The 18,906-nt window shown below is 31.9% G+C and overlaps 1 protein-coding gene and 1 long non-coding RNA gene across 2 annotated transcripts; one reads left to right on the top strand and one right to left on the bottom strand.

Moving 5' to 3' along the window:
• Window positions 1-169: 169 nt before the first annotated feature.
• Window positions 170-13,116, bottom strand: LOC140435123 (probable enoyl-CoA hydratase echA8). The gene is made up of 5 exons (XM_072523843.1): window positions 12,945-13,116; window positions 12,444-12,694; window positions 10,587-10,728; window positions 9,326-9,475; window positions 170-507 (listed from the first exon to the last, which is right to left on the bottom strand). Exons 1-5 carry the CDS (start codon window positions 13,021-13,023, stop codon window positions 209-211), a joined length of 921 nt encoding a protein of 306 aa, XP_072379944.1. The 5' UTR covers window positions 13,024-13,116; the 3' UTR covers window positions 170-208.
• On the top strand, window positions 4,790-5,675 carry LOC140435125 (uncharacterized). The gene is made up of 3 exons (XR_011950108.1): window positions 4,790-5,016; window positions 5,075-5,297; window positions 5,532-5,675. It is a non-coding gene; the product is annotated as an uncharacterized lncRNA (long non-coding RNA).
• Window positions 13,117-18,906: the final 5,790 nt, after the last annotated feature.

The raw sequence follows: 18,906 nt of genomic DNA, 5'->3' as shown, positions 1-18,906 counted from the left end.
AGGAGAGGCACATGCATACTCCAAAGCATATGGTTATCATGCTGTTAATAGATCATGGGTTGAACTAACGTAAGGTGTGCTACAATATTGGCTTTCCAATAATTGTACCATTATGAAAACTGAACTACAGTAACAGAAATTCGTGGAAAGAAATGAATAAAAAACCAAATAACAAAAACACTTTACCGTTTATTAAAAATAACAAATATTATAATTTACTCTTTGGTTTGCTGTAATTATCAACTCTGAATTCCTTTTCCCAATCACAAATAGTCTTTTCTGTTAAATTATAGGTCTTCCCGTGTCTTCCTAGTCCCGATAAAAACTTTTTGGCGCCGTCCACTATATTTCTTACTGAAACTTTCTGTGAATTTTGGCGTTCTTCATGCAATAATTGTTGGTACACGTTGTTATAGGCTGCATTATATGCTGAGGTTCTATCAACGTTTAAACATTCTTGAGGGAACTTTACCAATGATGTTGCCAAGTTTATGGCTTGGCCCAGAGCTAAAAAATAAAAACCAATGTGGTTGTAGATAATAACACAAAAAAGTTAATAATAAAATAATTTCTCTAATAATCTAATGTTAATGTAATGAATTTTCTTGTGTGAAGCCGCTGATAGAATAAACCATAATTATCATCAATCACAGTAAAGAATAAAAAGAAGAAGGAGTAAGGTCTAGGAATAAAATAAAGTTAATTGAGATAGCTGCCTTATCAATTTTAAGTCAAAGTCTCAAGTGGCCAAATACACTCCTGGTTAAAAAAATCCGGACACTTGCACTTTTTATGTTTTTTTTTTTTTTAAATCTGTTGGATAAATTGGGAGGAAGTAAACATTAATAATAGAAATTGTTTATTGAAAACACTAAAAAAATAATAATAGGAGAAATAAGTAACCCAAAAGAAAGTAATAACTAACGCAAGTTATTACAATTATAACGCAAAATTAACATTGTTCAAAAAATTAAACAAAAGAAAAAATAAAATTTTAATTGCCTCCCCTACATCTGCGGAGGATTTCAATACGCCTAGTTATAGCTGTATGTGTTCTTGCAGACTATGTTTCTATTCTTTATTTGACGCTATTTTCAGCTCTTGAATCGTTTCTGGCACTCTGTTTACTCTTTTTTCCTAAAATGTCCCACAAATGTTCTAATGGATTCATGTCAGGACTACAAGCGGGCCAATCCAAAACGGGAATTCTGACAGTATTTAGGTATTACATGACGATTCGCGAAGTATGTAGATAATAATAGCGTTTATTGTCCAACAGAATCCATTTATAGGACAAAATACAATACTAAAGTTAAATGATATATTAATAATTCATAAGTACTAATTAAATAACACATTTATCGAGTATTTTACCTTAACATAAAGAAACTACTCAATCACCTAGGTAGATCTCAGCCATCCTAGTAAGCTGCTTTAAACTGCAGTGAAATATATCGCAGTAAGCACTTAAGGAATTATAATAGTTGCACATGAGAAATAGAGGAGAATTTAACATAAGATTAGTTCTAGCTTGTGTATTTCTGAACGTAATCGAATTTCTCACTGGATAAGATGGAACGTTAAAATTTATTTGTCGAAGAATATCCGGGCAGTCAATGAGATTATGTAGTAGCTTGTACAGGAATATTAGGGAGGCATTAATTAGTCTAGATTCTAATAATACTACGTCCAAACCGCTACACAACTCACTATTGCTGATGCCCCTCTTAGGATATATCCCGTTAATTTTGAAAGACAAAAATTTTAAAAATTTACGCTGCACCTGCTCTATAAGTTGGATATGTACATCATAAAAAGGTGACCAAATGACAGAGGCATATTCCAGTTTACAGCGTACAAAAGTGTAATAAAGTAATTTAATTGCCTTAGTATTAGTGAGATTTCGACTATTTCTAATTATGAATCCATAAGATTTAAGTGCTTCTTTAACCTTTAAATTTACATGTTCAACAAAGGTGAGTTTATAATCAAATGTAACTCCAAGGTCTTTAATTTTATTTAAACGTTCAAGTTCATTGCCGTTGATAATATAAGGATGGTATAAATTAGACTGTTTCCTAGAATAACTAACTACTTTGCACTTATTGGCATTAAGATTCAAATGATTTGCATTACACCATTCATGTACACGATTCAGTTCACTCTGCAAAAAATGACAATCATTAAGGTCGCTTATCAATGAATAAATCTTTAAATCATCGGCATAACATAAACATGGTGCATAATTGATTCACACAGATCGTTAATAAATAACAAGAACAATAATGGACCTAGATTAGAACCTTGTGGAACCCCTGAAAAAGCTAGGTACTTTTCCGATTTGTAACCATTATAAGCACCAAACTGCGTTCTATTTGACAAGTAAGACCTCATAAAAGTCACGGCATCCTCAGAAAGACCAAAGAGACACAATTTAGAAAGTAATACGCCGTGGTGAATTCTGTCGAACGCCTTCGTAAAGTCAGTATATATGACGTCAACTTGACTTCTATTATCTAGGGCCGCTGAGATATATTGTGTGACCATTAATAAGTTTGTCACAGTGGACCGGTTGGAGACAAAACCATGTTGATATTGAGACAGCTGATTACGAGTGCGTGAGTAAATACGATTATACAAAACTATTTCAAAGACTTTCGATAGATTGCAAATAATGGAAATTGGTCTGTAGTTTTCTACCTGACCCTTTTCACCAGTTTTGAATATTGGGCACACTTTTGACTCCTTCCAGAGACTCGGATATTCCTTGTTAAAAAGACATAAATTAAAAATTTTTAATAGTGGCACAGTTAAGGCACCTATGCAATCCTTAACCAAAAAGGATGGAATATTATCAGGTCCACACGTCATTTTGTCTTTCAATTTCTTACTAGCCAAAATTATCTCAGACTCTAAAATGGGATAAAAATTTAAGTAATCTGCGTTAATTGAGGAAGAGTTAACCTTGAAATTAATATCTGATGACAGAAAAACATTCTTGAAAAATTCTGCAAACATATTCACAATATTTTGTGGGTCGGAGGTAGTAATATCATTATATTTCATCACACCAGGAATTCTGGAAATATTATTTTTCGAATTTACGTACGACCAAAACTTCTTGGGGTTGATGGATAAAGCAATTTGGATATTCTCGACATATACATTTGACAAGGTGTCTTAACCGTTAAAACTCAAGCAAATCACACTGATTTTTGAATCGTTTAAACTTTTTTCTAAACTTTGCTTTTAATTTGATGTTGTGAATGATATCAGCATCGAACCAGGGTGGGTATTTATGGCTAAAGTTTTTGTAAACTGGAATATACTTATTAAACACAGAAAAAATCTTATCATAAAAGTTATTTAAAGTTTCATTAACGTCATTAGAAGTATCCAGAGAGTTCCAATCCGTTTCATACAGTTCTCGATATAAAGCAGGAAAATTTGCTTTTTTAAAGTTAATTGCTCCAAACCATACCTAAATTTAGGCTCTTTTACAAATATATCCGTAAATGTTATTAGAAGAGCTGGGTGATGAGAGTCTTCATAGACCAAAGGTGAGTCATCATGCTTCACTTCACAACTGAAATGCGATAAGACCAAATCTAGCAGTCTACCCAAGTGATTAACAACATTGTTAAATTGTCTAAGGCCAGTAGAGCCCGCAAAACTTAAAACTACAGAAGTTTTGAAATCAGACATATCATTATCTATAAACCTTGAAACATTGAAATCGCCTAGTACTATGCAGTCATTATTATTATTATAGATGCGCATTATCCTGCATAAATAAGAAATTATCCCCAACGAAAGGGGCGTAGGGCGTCCTCCTGACTCTGTCGTATGTATCTGTCTGCTGTTAGAGTTCCATGTTCGGTGAAAATTAATTCGGTGCGTCTGTTGAAAGAAATACCCACCCATACCATAATACCTCAGTCGCCAAACAGCATTCTGGGTGAAAAACAGCAAGGTGCAAATCGTTCTCCGGGTCTCCTCCATACACGTTCGCGTCTGTCTAAAGATCATAAGCAAAAAATGGGATTCGTAAGAAAACATTACAACACTCCATTGTTGAACAGTCCAGTCTCTGTGATCATTCGTAAATCTCATCCTCTTAGCTCGATGAGCTGATGTTAATTTAGGGCATGCTACTGGCTTATGAGAACGTAAATTAATTTCATACAGGACTCTTCTTACAGTTCGTGCAGAAATATGAGTTCCTCGAGTTTCTAACAAACAACTAACACTTAACGGTAAAGAGCATGTCCGTAATGCGGAAATCTTTAAAAACGTTATCTCTGCACCTTTTTCTGTCTGATCCTGGGCTTCTAGTGTATTTTGTATCCTGACGATACTTCGTAAGAGCATCATATACGGTACTTTTAGCAATATTCAGCTGATTTACAATATAACTTATACTGTCACATCTTCATCTAATGCCACAACATTTGCATTATTTTCGGAAGTCATACTAACATGGTTTGAAAACACTAATCAACAATGATTTGAATTTATCAGAATAAACGTGAAAATTCGTAAATGCAATAAAAAATGCAAAAATTCTGTTGCTACTAAACACGATAAATAATCTTTTTTTGCCAAATGTCAAATTTTTGTTTCATGGTCACGCGCCCCATTAAATCGACTATCCGGTAAAGAAAACCATCCAAATGCCCTGGCAATAAACTTGCTTGATAACAATAAAAAAATTCATAGACTGAAACGTAAAAATACATTAGACCTGATTTATAAATAAGTATTCTAACTCACCGCAATTGTAAAATAATATATCGTCCCCTGAGAGCAGAACTATTGTATGTCCAAAATTTCATTTTATGCGATTTTACGCCGAACGTATCCATTAACGGATGCTTGATTTGCAGCAGAATCAGCCGAAGTCCAAGTGGGAGGGGAGACCAGTAAAAAATACACCTTACTAACTAGTCTATGTGTTGAAGCGACGTCAGTTCAGTGCAGAAGGATGCTATGTAGGCAACGGTATACTTAATGAGTGTGCGTTGAATAATTTTAATGGACATATACTTGTTCTGATCTGTTTTCATTTTAGTAGTATATTGCAGTGGTGGAGATAGACTTGTTCTGCCTATATTTTGTATGAATAAAGTAGAATTTTAATGGAGATCGACTTGTTCTGACCTAGTTTTGGTATGTTAGTATAGGATTTCATTGGAGATACACTTTTTCTGCGACATTTCTTCTGTAGTAAAATATGAATAATCCAAGGATTCAACGAATGTTTCAAAATATGAAAGGGAAGGAGAATAGGTGTTTAGGTAAGTAAAATCGATAATAAAAAAATCGTGCCTATTAACTATTACCTAAAAATATTTTGTAATGCGAATTTATATAATTATAAAAAATACTTTTTTCAGTAGATAGCATGTGTTTCTTAGTCATACTTTATTTCGTCGTTCATTACTTAATTATAATTATTTCATAACATAAAATTTATCTCATCTGAAATGAATTAAAAGATAGTAGGTACTGACATATTATTTTCATTTCAGATAAGAAAATAACTGTTCAAAACTCTCCCTACAAATCAACTTCAGATGTGGCAAACTATGTAAAAGATGTCCGTTCTTTAATGACCAGGTGTGAAAACTTGGTACCTCCATCTTATCTGTTATTAAGGGAAACATCTACTAGTGAATCAGATGTGTCATTGTTGTCTTCAATGCACGTTGTTTCAAGTCAGTTTTGTACATCTGAGTCATCAGTTTATCCCGATTCATTTCATATCAGCCAAGTGAAGGAGCCATTGCTAACCACAGTTGATGTAATTAGTACATCACATAATATGATGGAAGATAAGTTAACAATGAATTTACCTGGTCCGTCTTCAAATGTATTGCTTGATGATTTAAGTCTATCTTCTTCAGAATCGGACCCGTTTGGAGGAGATGACGAAGATAATGACCCCAATTATGAATTAAAAGCTACTGTTGGCCGTCATAATCAAGTTCCAATTAATGACTCTGAATTTGATAGTTCCGATGTGGAAGACACAAGCGGAAAAGAAAAAAAATACCGTAAACGAAAACGCAAATACAACACCTGGAGAAGAACTGAAATCAAAGCATCGAGAAACAGCGGCAAGTCTTACATAAACTGGAAAGGAAATCTAGTACCTGAAAGAAAAATTAAGGTTTCGTGTAAATGCAGGATGAAATGTTCTGATAAAATAAAAGAAGGAGACAGAGAAAAGATATTTTTGGAATATTGGAATCTTGCAGATATAAACAGACAAAGAGATTATATCTCAAAATTTGTTCAATGTAACAATAAGGCAAGAACACGAATCCGAAATAACGCAGATAAAACAACCGAGGACCTAACTTCCAGACGAAATTTTACATTCGTCTATTACCTTCAAGTCGACACTAAGAAAGTTCAAGTCTGCAAACTTTTCTTTCTTCATACTTTAAGTATTAGCGCTCAGATGATTAGGACTGTAATTAATAAGATTGGTTCCACGGGAGTTGTACGTGAAGACAAAAGAGGTAAAGTTTGTAAAAATTCAATGTTAGATGAATCGGTTAAACAATCCATTCGCGACCATATTAACTGCTTCGAAACTGTTGAAAGTCACTACTGTCGGTAAAAAACAACACATTTGTATTTACCTGCGACTTTAAATATATCCAAAATGTATAGCCTCTATGAAGAATATTGTCAAAATAACAATATCGAACAAAAAGCGATGGAAAGTTTATACAGAACAATATTTAATACCGAGTTCAATATGTCTTTTTTTCGCCCCAAAAAAGATTTGTGTGATACTTGTCACGATTACGAACATTCATCTGCAGAAGAAAAATTAAAACTAGAAGAAACATTTCAATTGCATATTCGAAACAAGAACATGGCGAGGGATCTGAAAAATATCGACAAAGAAAAAGCTAAAGAGAATACGACATTTTGCGCAGCCGCGTTTGATCTACAACAGGTGCTTTCAACGCCGAAATCCGACGTTGGTCTTGCGTACTATAAATTAAAACTCAGTACGTATAATTTCACGGTCTTCGACTTAGCAACTAAAGATTCATTTTGCTACATGTGGTATGAATGTATTGCAAAAAGGGGATCCTCAGAAATTGGCAGCTGTCTCCTTCTTTTTATTAAAAATCAGATCCAAAAAGGTGTAAGAGAGTTCTCGTTCTATTCGGACAACTGTTCTGGTCAAAACAGAAACAAATATTTGTTTTCGTTATACAATTACCTGTGCCAAAAAGACAAAATAAAAATTCGCCATACATTTTTAGAAAAAGGCCATACACAGTCTGAAGGGGACTCAGTACATAGTGTTATAGAGAAGGCTGCGAGGAATGTATCTGTTTATACTCCTGAACAATGGTATACAATCGTTAGGTCTGCGAAAAGACCTTACGTTGTAATTGAACTAGAGCAAGCAAACATACTGAATTTAAAAAGTCTACAAGAAAAAACGACAATCAACTGGGACAAGGATGAACAAAATGAAAAAGTCACGTGGAATAAAATTAAAATTGTTGAAACAGACTTTCATATCCCAAATGTAGTTTTCATAAAATATTCTAACAGTAACGATGATCCATTTAAAAAAATATTTATATCTAAAAAAGGAAGAAAGTCACTCAACGTCAATGCCAGAGACTTTTGCTTAAAACCACTTAATACAACATTACTTCCCATATCCAAAAAAAAGTATGACCATTTAAAATTTCTGTGTGACAAGAGAGTTATATTGAATCCTTATCACAATTTTTTTAAAAATTTACCATTTTCTGAGAAAGAAACAGCAAAAGATTCAGACAATGACAATTGAATTAGGATTTTTCTTATTTCTATCGCTAGTAACAGTATTTTGGATTATTTTTAAGTTCGAATTCTTTATTCATTGTAAAGATCTTTTTAAAAATGTGTTTTATTTCAAATAAAAGATTTAAACTAGTGGGTATTGTTTATTATTAATTATTATTATTACATCAGAACTATTCTATGTCACATTACAAAAGTAGTAACCTATACCGATACTTTACATAGAATTATTAAAAAACTTGTGAGTATACTATGTCCACTTATTTCATAATTTCGTAATTTTAGAGAATGTTAGGTAAAGAAACATGTATCTGGGCACTAAAAAAATATTTCAATTTAATTTATTACTACAATTTTACGTAAGGAGATCTCAAAAACAAAAAAAAACCTCTCCTGTAAAATTTTCATTTTGTGACATAGTATAGTTCTGCTCTCAAGGGACGATATGTATTGTTTGTAAACGTAAAATGTATGTATATACCCTATTATCGGAATGTCATGTTTTTCCATACTAGAGATCCGGTCATTGGACTGACCTCTCCCAAGTCAATTTTTATTTCGAATCCCAAAGACGCTTATTATTACAATGTTTATAACTAATAGATTGCTGTTATAAAAAAAATTATAACCACTCCCTGACAAAATTAAAAAAACATACAAAATGTAAGTGTCCCGATTTTTTTACCAGGAGTATATATATATATATATATATATATATATATATATATATATATATATATATATATATATATATATATCATCAACTCCCAGCCTAGTGTTGAGTCCACTGCTGGACATGGGCCTCCATTTAACTGCTCCACTAGGCTCTGTCTTAAGCTGCACTAATCCTATGTCCCTCTACTCTTTATATAGTCACTCCAATGTTGGTGATCTGCCTCTGCTTCACTTGTCTGCACGGGATACTTTATTATTCTTAATGACCACCTGTTGTCTTTAAATCTTGCAACATGTTCTGTCCACTTCCATTTTAGTGTCGTAATTCCTTGTATCATGTCTTTTACTTTTGCTATATATACTATATCAGCATAGGGAGCTCTTAAAAACATATTTAAAGGCGGTTACATACAGATTAATGTGAAACAATCAGTGTTCTGCCAGTAATAACGTACAGTGCGGAAACACTATCCCTAACAAAAAACAATGCCTCAAAACTAAAAAAATCACAAAGAAGGATGGAACATTCAATGATTGGAGTAAAAATAAGACAAGAAACTAAGACCTACGAAACAGAACAAGAGTTAAAGATGTTGTGAAGAGAGCTTGCAGATTGAAATGGAGATGGGCTGGCCACGTAGCATGGATAAAGGATGAAAGGTGGACACACCTTTCGGCGGAAAAATTCGATCCATACTGCACAAGAATGTGCACTCAGGATACAAACAGGAGAGGCCTATGCCCTGCAGTGGACTAAAACAGGTTAATGATAACTTTTTACCGGTGAGTGTTCAAAAAATATATAATATAAAATTTATGTACGAACCTGTACCACATGCAACAATTCTATTCGCCATACCCCACTGGAAAGCTTCTTCGGCATTCAGAGATCTTCCAGTAAGTATCATATCTAAGGCCCTAGATAAACCTATCATTGCTTGAAGCCTTACTGTTGCTCCATCTGTTATAGGTACACCTGTATAGCACAAATATAATGTTGAATAAAAAATTACAATGTGTTTATTATCAATAAATAATAGTTTTTCCCTTTTACACAATTTTACACATTTTTTATTAAGATTATTACATTATAGAGTAAGGAAATTCTTTGTCTGTCCGGTGCTCCTCTGCCTTGAACTTTTTGTTGCAGTATTATTATACAGTAGACCATATAACTGTTAATTTCTCATTATGTGAAGCAGATATTCTATTCACATTCCTTAATGAGCCATCTATAGACGCTATTCACGTGAATGATCCCACTGACTGCTTATATTGGTACAGAAATAAATGTAACTGTTACCTTAGCTGTATGTATGTAAGCTATGTTATTGGCTATGAATTGATTATTAACTGTTGTGGCAATGTTTGGTTTTTACTAACAATCATAAACTTGTTTTTTTTTAGTGTTAAATTTGAGGTCTTACTATTGACTCGTTTTTACTACCTTAGTAAGTAGTGTTTGTAGACCTTGCTTAATATCTGCGAAGATGTGTCATCTGCATATCTGAAATATTCAGACTTTCCAAATTTATCAGTATGCCCTCATTAATATCTTCCAAAAGTAGATATTAAAAAGAGAGGTGATAAGACTCACCTCTGTCTGGCACCTCTCTTTGTCATAAAATTTTCGCCCCATTAATTGTCTGTCCTGATGTTTTCTGTTTGGCCATAATACAGTTTGTTGATTATTCTAAGATCTCTGTCCTCGATTCCAGTGCTGTTTAATATAAATAATACTTTATCATATTTTATCTATCAAATATCCATATATATCATAGTTGACATCTCCACAGCCTGGAACACAACTTGTGTAACAAAAAATTGTTCCCTTGTATCTACAGCATCCTTAAACAAACTATATAGTTATGTGAAACTATAAATTCTTTTTTGAATTATTTTAAGAAGATTTTGAGTAAATGTCTAGTTAAGCTAATGATTCGTTTTACTTTTTTGCATTAGATATCTTCAAAAGAGCAATAAATGTATTATAGATTTTATTGAATATGGATGTATTCTCTTGTTATAACATTAAAACAACTTTCCTAAATAAAAATTCATATTTTGTAAAAAAATAAAATATTTACCAAATCTTCTACCATATAATCCTACTACTGCTGTTTCCTCCATAATTCTTAGATCACACATTAAGGCTAATTCTAATCCACCAGCTACAGCGTAGCCATTTATTGCAGCTACTGTGGGTTTTTTAACATGACATGGAAGCCCCTATAACAAATGACATCTAAATCGATATATAATTATTTACCTATAATCTATATAATATACACAGTAACAAATTAAAATTAAAATTAAAACAAACTCTTGCCCATCAAGTAAAAATTACATATGTATTAATGTTTTCAATTTTAGCATATGACGAATATACTTTTATTGTAAATAATAAGGCGATGGAGATCACTGACACACTACCAACTTTTACCAGCTGTAAAACCATGCTTCTCAGCAATGATAATATTTTTACAAGCGATTCAAATGAAAGGAATTTTGTTACAAGTGATTCAAATAGTTTGAGAATCACACTTAGCTTGCTGATGGGACAATAGCTTTTTACATTAGACTTATCACTAGATTTATTATTGGGATGACAAAATTGTTTTCCATACATTACAAAAACTTTCACTGGCTGGTGATGGGTTAAACAGCATGTAAATGAGTTTACTTAAAGTATAAATACACCTTATGAGAAAATGAGATGAGATATCATGAGAATACCATAGTGTTTCCTTAATGAATTGACAGAATTTATTTGGAAGGTAATATTGTCATTTTGGTAGAGTGAGTTTTGAAGTTTTTGTGAGCCCTCTTTTTATCCCATATTGTATGCCTGAGATTGAGAAGGTACCATCTGGGAAAAGCTAGAAGAAACAAACTTTTCACTGGCATATAATTTGCCATACTTTAACATCTAATAAAAAAAAGTCACTATAGTTTCTATTTCATTAGGGTCACTATGGGAAAGAAGATTTAACTATAGTTACTAATTGGGAATGATTACAAAATAATAAATCTAAGGATACATTCTGAGAGTTGTGTATACCGTTAACTTGTTTTAAACCTAAAATATTCGTTTTTTTATTAAAATATACATTTTATATTTATATAACAGTAGCAGAATATCCCACTAGATAATGTGTTAATAAAACATCTTCATCTGGTTGAGCCTATGAAGCCTACAGCAAATTATAATCCCCAAGTAAGTAGAGTGCTGAATCAGGATTCTGAGTGGCAATACATTCAATTGTATAGTGTGTTAAGTAATATTCAATGTCTAATCTTGCTAGGATGTAAGATCTATTGATGCAGTAGCAGTAAGCTCTTGAGCAACGAAAAATGGTTTGATGATGAGACACAAGTGCTCCCTCTCTTAATCAAGAGCTAGTATTGGGACTTGATGAATACTGGGTATCCACTAAGAAGATACTCATGATTTGATTGGTTAAGGACTAACATATTCTCAATGCCAACCAATTAAATATATGTGCATAAATACTCTTTCTGAATATTTTTATGTTGCTATCTGTTACATGTTTTAGAAAGAAATGGGACACAGAAAAAAAGATTGTGAAAGAACTATAGATAAGTAAATGGAAGAGATTAACATTAGATTTGCGGATTCATTTATCATAAACTTTTCAGTTCTCCATTCATTTTGAGATGGTTGCTGTTGTAAAAATTTCTTATAAGTATAACCAATAATTATTGAAGATTATCTATCCACATCTTCGATATCTGGTTTTATTGTAATTTGTGTTATATAAAACATGCTGCATTATATAATAATAATTGTACTTAAGCGTAGGTTAAAAAGTAAATATTCTTGAGAAATTTTATTCTAATAGTTACTTATTGATAAGTAATATAAAATAGTTAAAATATATGTTTTAAATATATAAATATATATTTATATTCATTTTACTTACCATTAAACCTGTTTCTTGCACATTATATACATTCGAATTACTTTCTAAGTTACCTAATTCTTCCATATCAAAACCTGAGCAAAAATTTCCACCTGTACCATAAAGAACAGCAACTAAAGAATCATTATCATTTTCAAATTCTTCTATGGCATCTTTTAGAAGTTTTGCTGTTGTAGAATCGACACAATTGCGTTTTTCTGGTCTGTTTATGCCTATTGTAGTTATGCTACCCATTTTTTCTATTAATATTACTAAAATAGAGACAACATTTGTAATACCGCATATATGATTTCGAAAAAGGTATGTGAAGGTCTAGGAATTTAATATAAGGAACACTCAACATATTTGAACTGTTTTAATTTTTTGAATATGTCCATCTAATTTTTTTATTTTAGTATTTAGATCAGGATTTTAAATATTCCCTCAAATTTTTTATAATCTCTGTGAATAAATAAAAAAAATGTATACTTAAATAAATTTAGAGGTTTTGTTCTAGCTCACCATTTTTCGACGTACACATGTTCCTAATCAATGTATTAAGCCGTAAATTTAAAATTTTTAATGTATTCATTACTCTCATTTATTATCATATTTTTTAAAATTATAACATAGTAAATTAAAAACAATATTTTGGATTTAAAGAAAATAATAATTCAAATAATATGTCAAAAAATTGACAGGTAATCCTGCTTCCTGCTTCTTTTTTGTTTTTCACGATGTCTTGTCTATCCTATGTATTTGACACGACCTTTGAGCAATCGCTTTGACAAATACTGAAATACTCATCTTTTACACTATTTATAATTATTGTTCTTATTAGCTGTAAATAAGCATTTTTATCAACTTTATCTTATTCTTGTAATTTCTTTAACAATTCCCTTTATTTCTTTAACAAGTTCCCTTCCATTTTAACATATTCGTACGCCTATCCTGTGGACATTCAGTATGGTATGAACCTGTTTTGACCCATAAGTAGTACCTTTCTGCGTATCTAAGTTAGATTTAAATGTTCATTCGCTACCTTTTGTACACTGTTGTCGGGAGAATTATGACATCGTCGTTTTTCCGGATTTCATAAGAACTGGATTTACTTTCAAATTCGTCACTATCTTGCACAACTGTATAATCGGCAGACTATAATATGCGTCTTCTAAGTCTATTAAGGCTATATGAGTTTCTCTATTTCCCGGTACTCTTTTTTTTATGCAGATTTTTAGTGTAAATAAATTATCTATGATAGATTGTTCAGCTCTGAACTCTGCTTGTTCTTTAGATTGTTTGTCTTTAATGTCTACTTCTACTAGGTTTTGTAATATTTTGGAGTATAATCTGCCTATTGTTGATATTACTTGTTAATTTGCTGAAGCAGATTCTGTGTATTTCTTATGTATTGCAGAGATGTAGCACTATTTCCTTTCTTCTGGAACTTCGCCGCTTAAACGCCTTTCAAATAATCATTTAAACATTTTCTGTGAACTATATAACTTTGGATGTATTCCACCTGGATTTGGGATTGTTTTAAATTCCATCCCCTTAACTGCAGCTCTCACCTAGTCTGTTTTTAGCTCTATTTTTTTCAGCTTGTATTTGTTCATTTGTTTGTAGAAACTTTTCTCTTTCTCCGTCAGCAGATCCTCAAAGTGCTTTATCCATTGTTTCGTCAGATACCATATTTAATCTAATGCTTTTTATCAGTTGTTCTAACAGTTTGTAAGGCTCTCCATGCTTCGAACTCTTTGTGCCTCCTAGATGGTTGTCTATTTATTCGCACTTGTTCTAATGCCTTATTTTTTATGCTTACTTCTTATTTTACCTCTCTATTCAACTACATATTGTTTTTGTTCATCTATCTCCCTTTTCAAATACCTTTTGATAGTTTCTTCTTTTATTGATCTTCTCTTCCATTTCCTGTTCCACCAACAAGGTTTGGTTGCTCTTGGATCTTGTTTTCCTAGAGCTTCAGCTGCCTCTTTTATAATAGCTTTTTTTATAAACTCATATTCAACCTAGTTATATTATTACCTAGCTTTATTTCTTCTCGGATTTTCATCGATTTCTGGGCTTCATTAAATTTTTGTGTTAATATCCAGGAATAGAGCAGATGTGTGCTTTCATTGTCTAGGCTATCTAAGTTGAACAATGTATTTCTATTTTCTCCGTTTATGTTTCTATGGTGCCTTTTCTTCCTCTCAATACATTGTAGTCAATTATTACACAACAGGTTTTAATATAATACATGACTGCTGCGTTTATTTCGACTCTATTTCTTTGATTTGCATGTCAATATAGCTTAAGTTACATCTTAAATCATAGTGTTGTCTTTTTATTGATTCTGACGGTCTTGCTGAAGTAACCGCCTTTTTTAAAGCTAACCCATAATCTAACCTGAAGTATTTCAGATAATGTTCTGTTACGGATACCTACAACAACTTGGTCCCTTATGGCTTCGTCTTTAAAACCAATTTGAAATTCAGTCATTAGCCTTAAAATGTAGTGCTTGTATCAAATCTTTCACAGTCTCCTCTTCTAGTTGATAGCGACTATAGAACAGATAACGTTTATAAATGACATTTTCTCGATGCAAAAATGATTTTGAAATTTAGTAGTGACTACATCATTGTCCTTTGATTCTCTATCAGACATTTTCGACGAGTAAAAAACAGCTTCAGCCTGAGGCCCAACAAATAAATTATGAAATTTACTTGATTTTCTTTAGGATTATTGTATCTCCCAAGGCGGATCTAAACTTCCTAAATCTAAAATGCCACTTTTCCCAATCATTTGGTCTGAAGGAAAACTATTTAGGTGCAGGGATGTGATATACAGGTGAAATTGCATTAGCAATGGTGAGTATCATATCGGCGAGTACCGATCGGAGATGTCGAGTTGCGACATAGTAATGTTTGCTTTTGGACACAGTATTAATATTTTTTTAAAATCTTCTAGCTGTCACCTTGTAGCATTTAATCAGTATAAAACTAAAAAATGTGCTATTTAAATGGGAATATGCCACAAATAAAGGGTAAAGTAAGTGTATTGACGTTGCAATTTCCACTTCGGAAATTGAAACGTCAATAAACTTACTTTAACCTTTAATTATGGCTAATTCACATTTAAATAGTAATTACTTTAAAATGCCACAAGAAAATAGCTTCAGAACGATATTAGAAAATGTGCCATTCATTTATTTATTTTATTTTTGACATGACATCTTAGACAATTGACAGCCCCAATCGCGTTTTCATGAAATTCACTGAATTTAGTATGCAGGCTTGTAATAAGTAGGCAAATACTTATACATACACCTTTATAGTAAATGATTATGAATATAGTCTTGACACTTAAGTATATACTTTTACGTCAGAAATAGACGTCTTACGTGCAAGGAAGGCTTATTTCATTTGAACTGAGACTGAGATCCACTTTAGTTAAGTGAGATCTTGGTACTGAACCCAGAAGCCACCATAATCCAAGATTGATTTGGTAGGTATATGTTCTGGAATTAACTTGGTATTGATCTAGTATAAATTTATTGATATGCTCCCCAATCACATTTTGTTATATTATCTTTAATTGATCTTGGCATTCTTTTCTCTATGTAGACAAAAATAAATGAGAATGATTTATATGGCAATATTGAAGAGTTGATAGTTTAAACCTTCTGATCCTGAAGACCATTTGTACCTTTAAAGTGGTCAATGTTAATATAAAATAAAACAAAATAACAATTTATATATGTATGTATTTAAAAAATTAACTTACAATTTACAAATAACATATTATTTTAAACCAGTATGAATATAAAGGTAAACAGTATACCTTTATTAGTTAAAAATCACATAACATGTTTATAAAAATAGCTGATTCATGCTTTTATCACAATACCTTCGTTTTATATGTATCAAATCACAAACAACCAGTTTTCAGCCTTAAAATTAATCATACGGGCAATTGAAACGTACATTAAGAACAATACAATACAATAGTTTCATAAAAAGTTTTATAAAATTCGAGGACAACGTCAAAATTTTTAACTATAACCTTAACAATTCAACTTATGGTCAGAACTTATCTTTGATCTAATCTTAAGTAGTCTATCCGATGGATCTTTACCAAAGTATGACATTACTCATGAACAAAGACAGTCATAGAACGATGCTCAGTGATTAATTCACCTACACATATATATGCTTCGCTTAAATACTTTGCTGCGCACACGGCGTCTTAGATATGTTCTCTTTGAACATCTAGAAGAAACGGACCTGATCTGACTTGACAATGGCCAGTGTGACCTTGCCGAAACTTCGGCAAAACAATGGTTTTTCTACAAACAGAATTTATTCAACGCGGAGAAAACCCCGAAAATCACATATAGCTCCCTGGAAGCACGCAGAGCTGCCTCTATGCTAGTTTTCAGTTCAAAATGGCTTTAAAGAACGGGAGCTCCAAACCAGCCATTATAGTCTTGAATAATGATCAAGATAGCCTCTAAGAGCTCAGTTTTTGATTATTGAATTGATAATCAGAATATGAGACACAAGCCACCCCCATCTCATCCTACTTAATGGTAAGAAATGTTCCCTAATGGTCAGCATGATGATTAGTCACTCGGTTTGGTAAATAATCCAATATGTCATATATAATGATGAGGACTTACCTATCAAAGGTAAGTAAACAAAAGAGAACTGGCAGATATGGGTCTTATGATGCACTGGATAATCCTCTTTAGGTGGTCTAAGTATCGTAAGACCTCAGTAAACGGTCCTACCTAATAAAAATCATGCACGTTTTTTATCTGTATTCATTTGTCCCTTCCTTTGACATATTTAAATCTCAGATTTACGTTAGACACTGGTACTAAATACCATCAAACAAAAAAAATAAAAATGTTAGACCACAAAATAACACCTGTTGTAGCCATATAATTTATGTTAATGGTATGGAAAACGCCAAATCATTATTCCCCAATAATAAAAAAATAAATATGTATAAAAGTAATTGTCGACGTTTTAGAATTTCCACCAATAAAAGAAGACAAAAGGTATCGTCATTAGATACCTATCGCTTTTTTTTTTTTTTTTACCGTACGCTTACCCGATTAACAATGTACCTAAGTATTAAATATATATTACGATTAATACACGTATATTTATATTATAATAAATTTTATTCCATACGCGGATTTTTTCTTAGGTCACACTACATTTTCTATATATTATGTGTATCACCCTAGTCAAAACTAGATAACAAGATATTTTTTTTTTGTCGAAAAGCAGTTAGATCGCTATAGTTTAATACTCGATAAAATGCACCTAACCTAAAGATTAATAATAAATCGTACAACAATCACAAACCATTAAAATGTAAAAGTATTTTAACGGGTTTTTAGTTCAAATACCTTATAAAATAATTTATACTTTCTTGAGAATATCTTAACCTTAAAATTATGATGACTGTTAATAAAAAGTAGAAATTTTTTAATAAATCGTATAACTATAACCATTACAAAACATTACAATATAAAAATACCTACTTATTTCAACTACTTTTTAGTTTAAACTAATTATTCTACTATAGCAATATTATATACTTTCTTGAGAATATCTTAACCTTAAAATGTTGAAGACTTTGTTAATAGAAATTGTTTTACCTAATAAATCTTACAATATCAAAATATTACAATTTCAAAGTATTTTAAATATTTTTAATTTTAAACAAATTATTCTATAAATGGTTTATACTTTCTTGAGGATATCTTAGTCTTTTAGTAAACAATGAATCACTTTCGCTACGTCTTATACTTAGATATACAATTCCATGTAAAATATTACAATAAACGTTTTGGCCTCAGATTTATTAATAATAGCCAAGCGTGTTTTTCATGTTGTACAGACCTGCTATTTTGCAACAAATGTCAGAAAGATGCCTGTTAAGTCAATGGACTCACAAAGAATTGCGCGAACACGAGTTATTCCAACGTTAAGGACGGTTTTCATGCTGCGTTTTGTCGGGTATACAAAACGTACGACAAAATGTACGTTTCGTCCAGTGTATACACATTACCTGTTTTCTCTTCCACTTTCTACCTCAGTTCCAATCCAGATTCTTGAGTTGTTTGAAGTTTGTTTGGTGAATATTTTTCAGAAACTTTTTTTTAATTATGGGTGAACCCTGGCTGCGTTCTTTTATTTTTTTAACTAATAGGTACAACAATTGAGGGGTAAAAGAATGAAGAGAGAAAATATAAGATGGTCAAGGAAGATGTTTCTGAAAAGAAGTAAGTATTCTCACCTCTCGTTACTGAAAAAACTGGCGAACCGGATGACTGACGCAATTATTTGCAAATGGACATCTCAGCCTATTGTCAATTGCTAGAGTTGGTAACACCATACATACTGACACAAGACACCCGCATGAGCAAAGCCATTACAATCCAAGAAAGACTCACAGCGACGCTCAGATA

Source organism: Diabrotica undecimpunctata, chromosome 2, assembly GCF_040954645.1.
Source record: "Diabrotica undecimpunctata isolate CICGRU chromosome 2, icDiaUnde3, whole genome shotgun sequence".
Lineage (NCBI taxonomy): Eukaryota > Metazoa > Arthropoda > Insecta > Coleoptera > Chrysomelidae > Diabrotica > Diabrotica undecimpunctata.
The sequence above is the reverse complement of the archived record's forward strand: the minus strand, read 5'-3'. Positions and strand labels throughout refer to the sequence as shown.

Excerpts from the sequence above, each read along its gene's own strand:
- LOC140435123 (XM_072523843.1), bottom strand. The coding sequence starts at position 13,023 with ATGAGAGTAATGAATACATTAAAAATTTTAAATTTACGGCTTAATACA. Across the intron at positions 9,476-10,586 it reads ATTATATGGTAGAAGATTTG|GTGTACCTATAACAGATGGA; the intron begins GTAAATATTTTA and ends TGTGCTATACAG. Across the intron at positions 508-9,325 it reads AATTGTTGCATGTGGTACAG|CTCTGGGCCAAGCCATAAAC; the intron begins GTTCGTACATAA and ends TTTATTTTTTAG.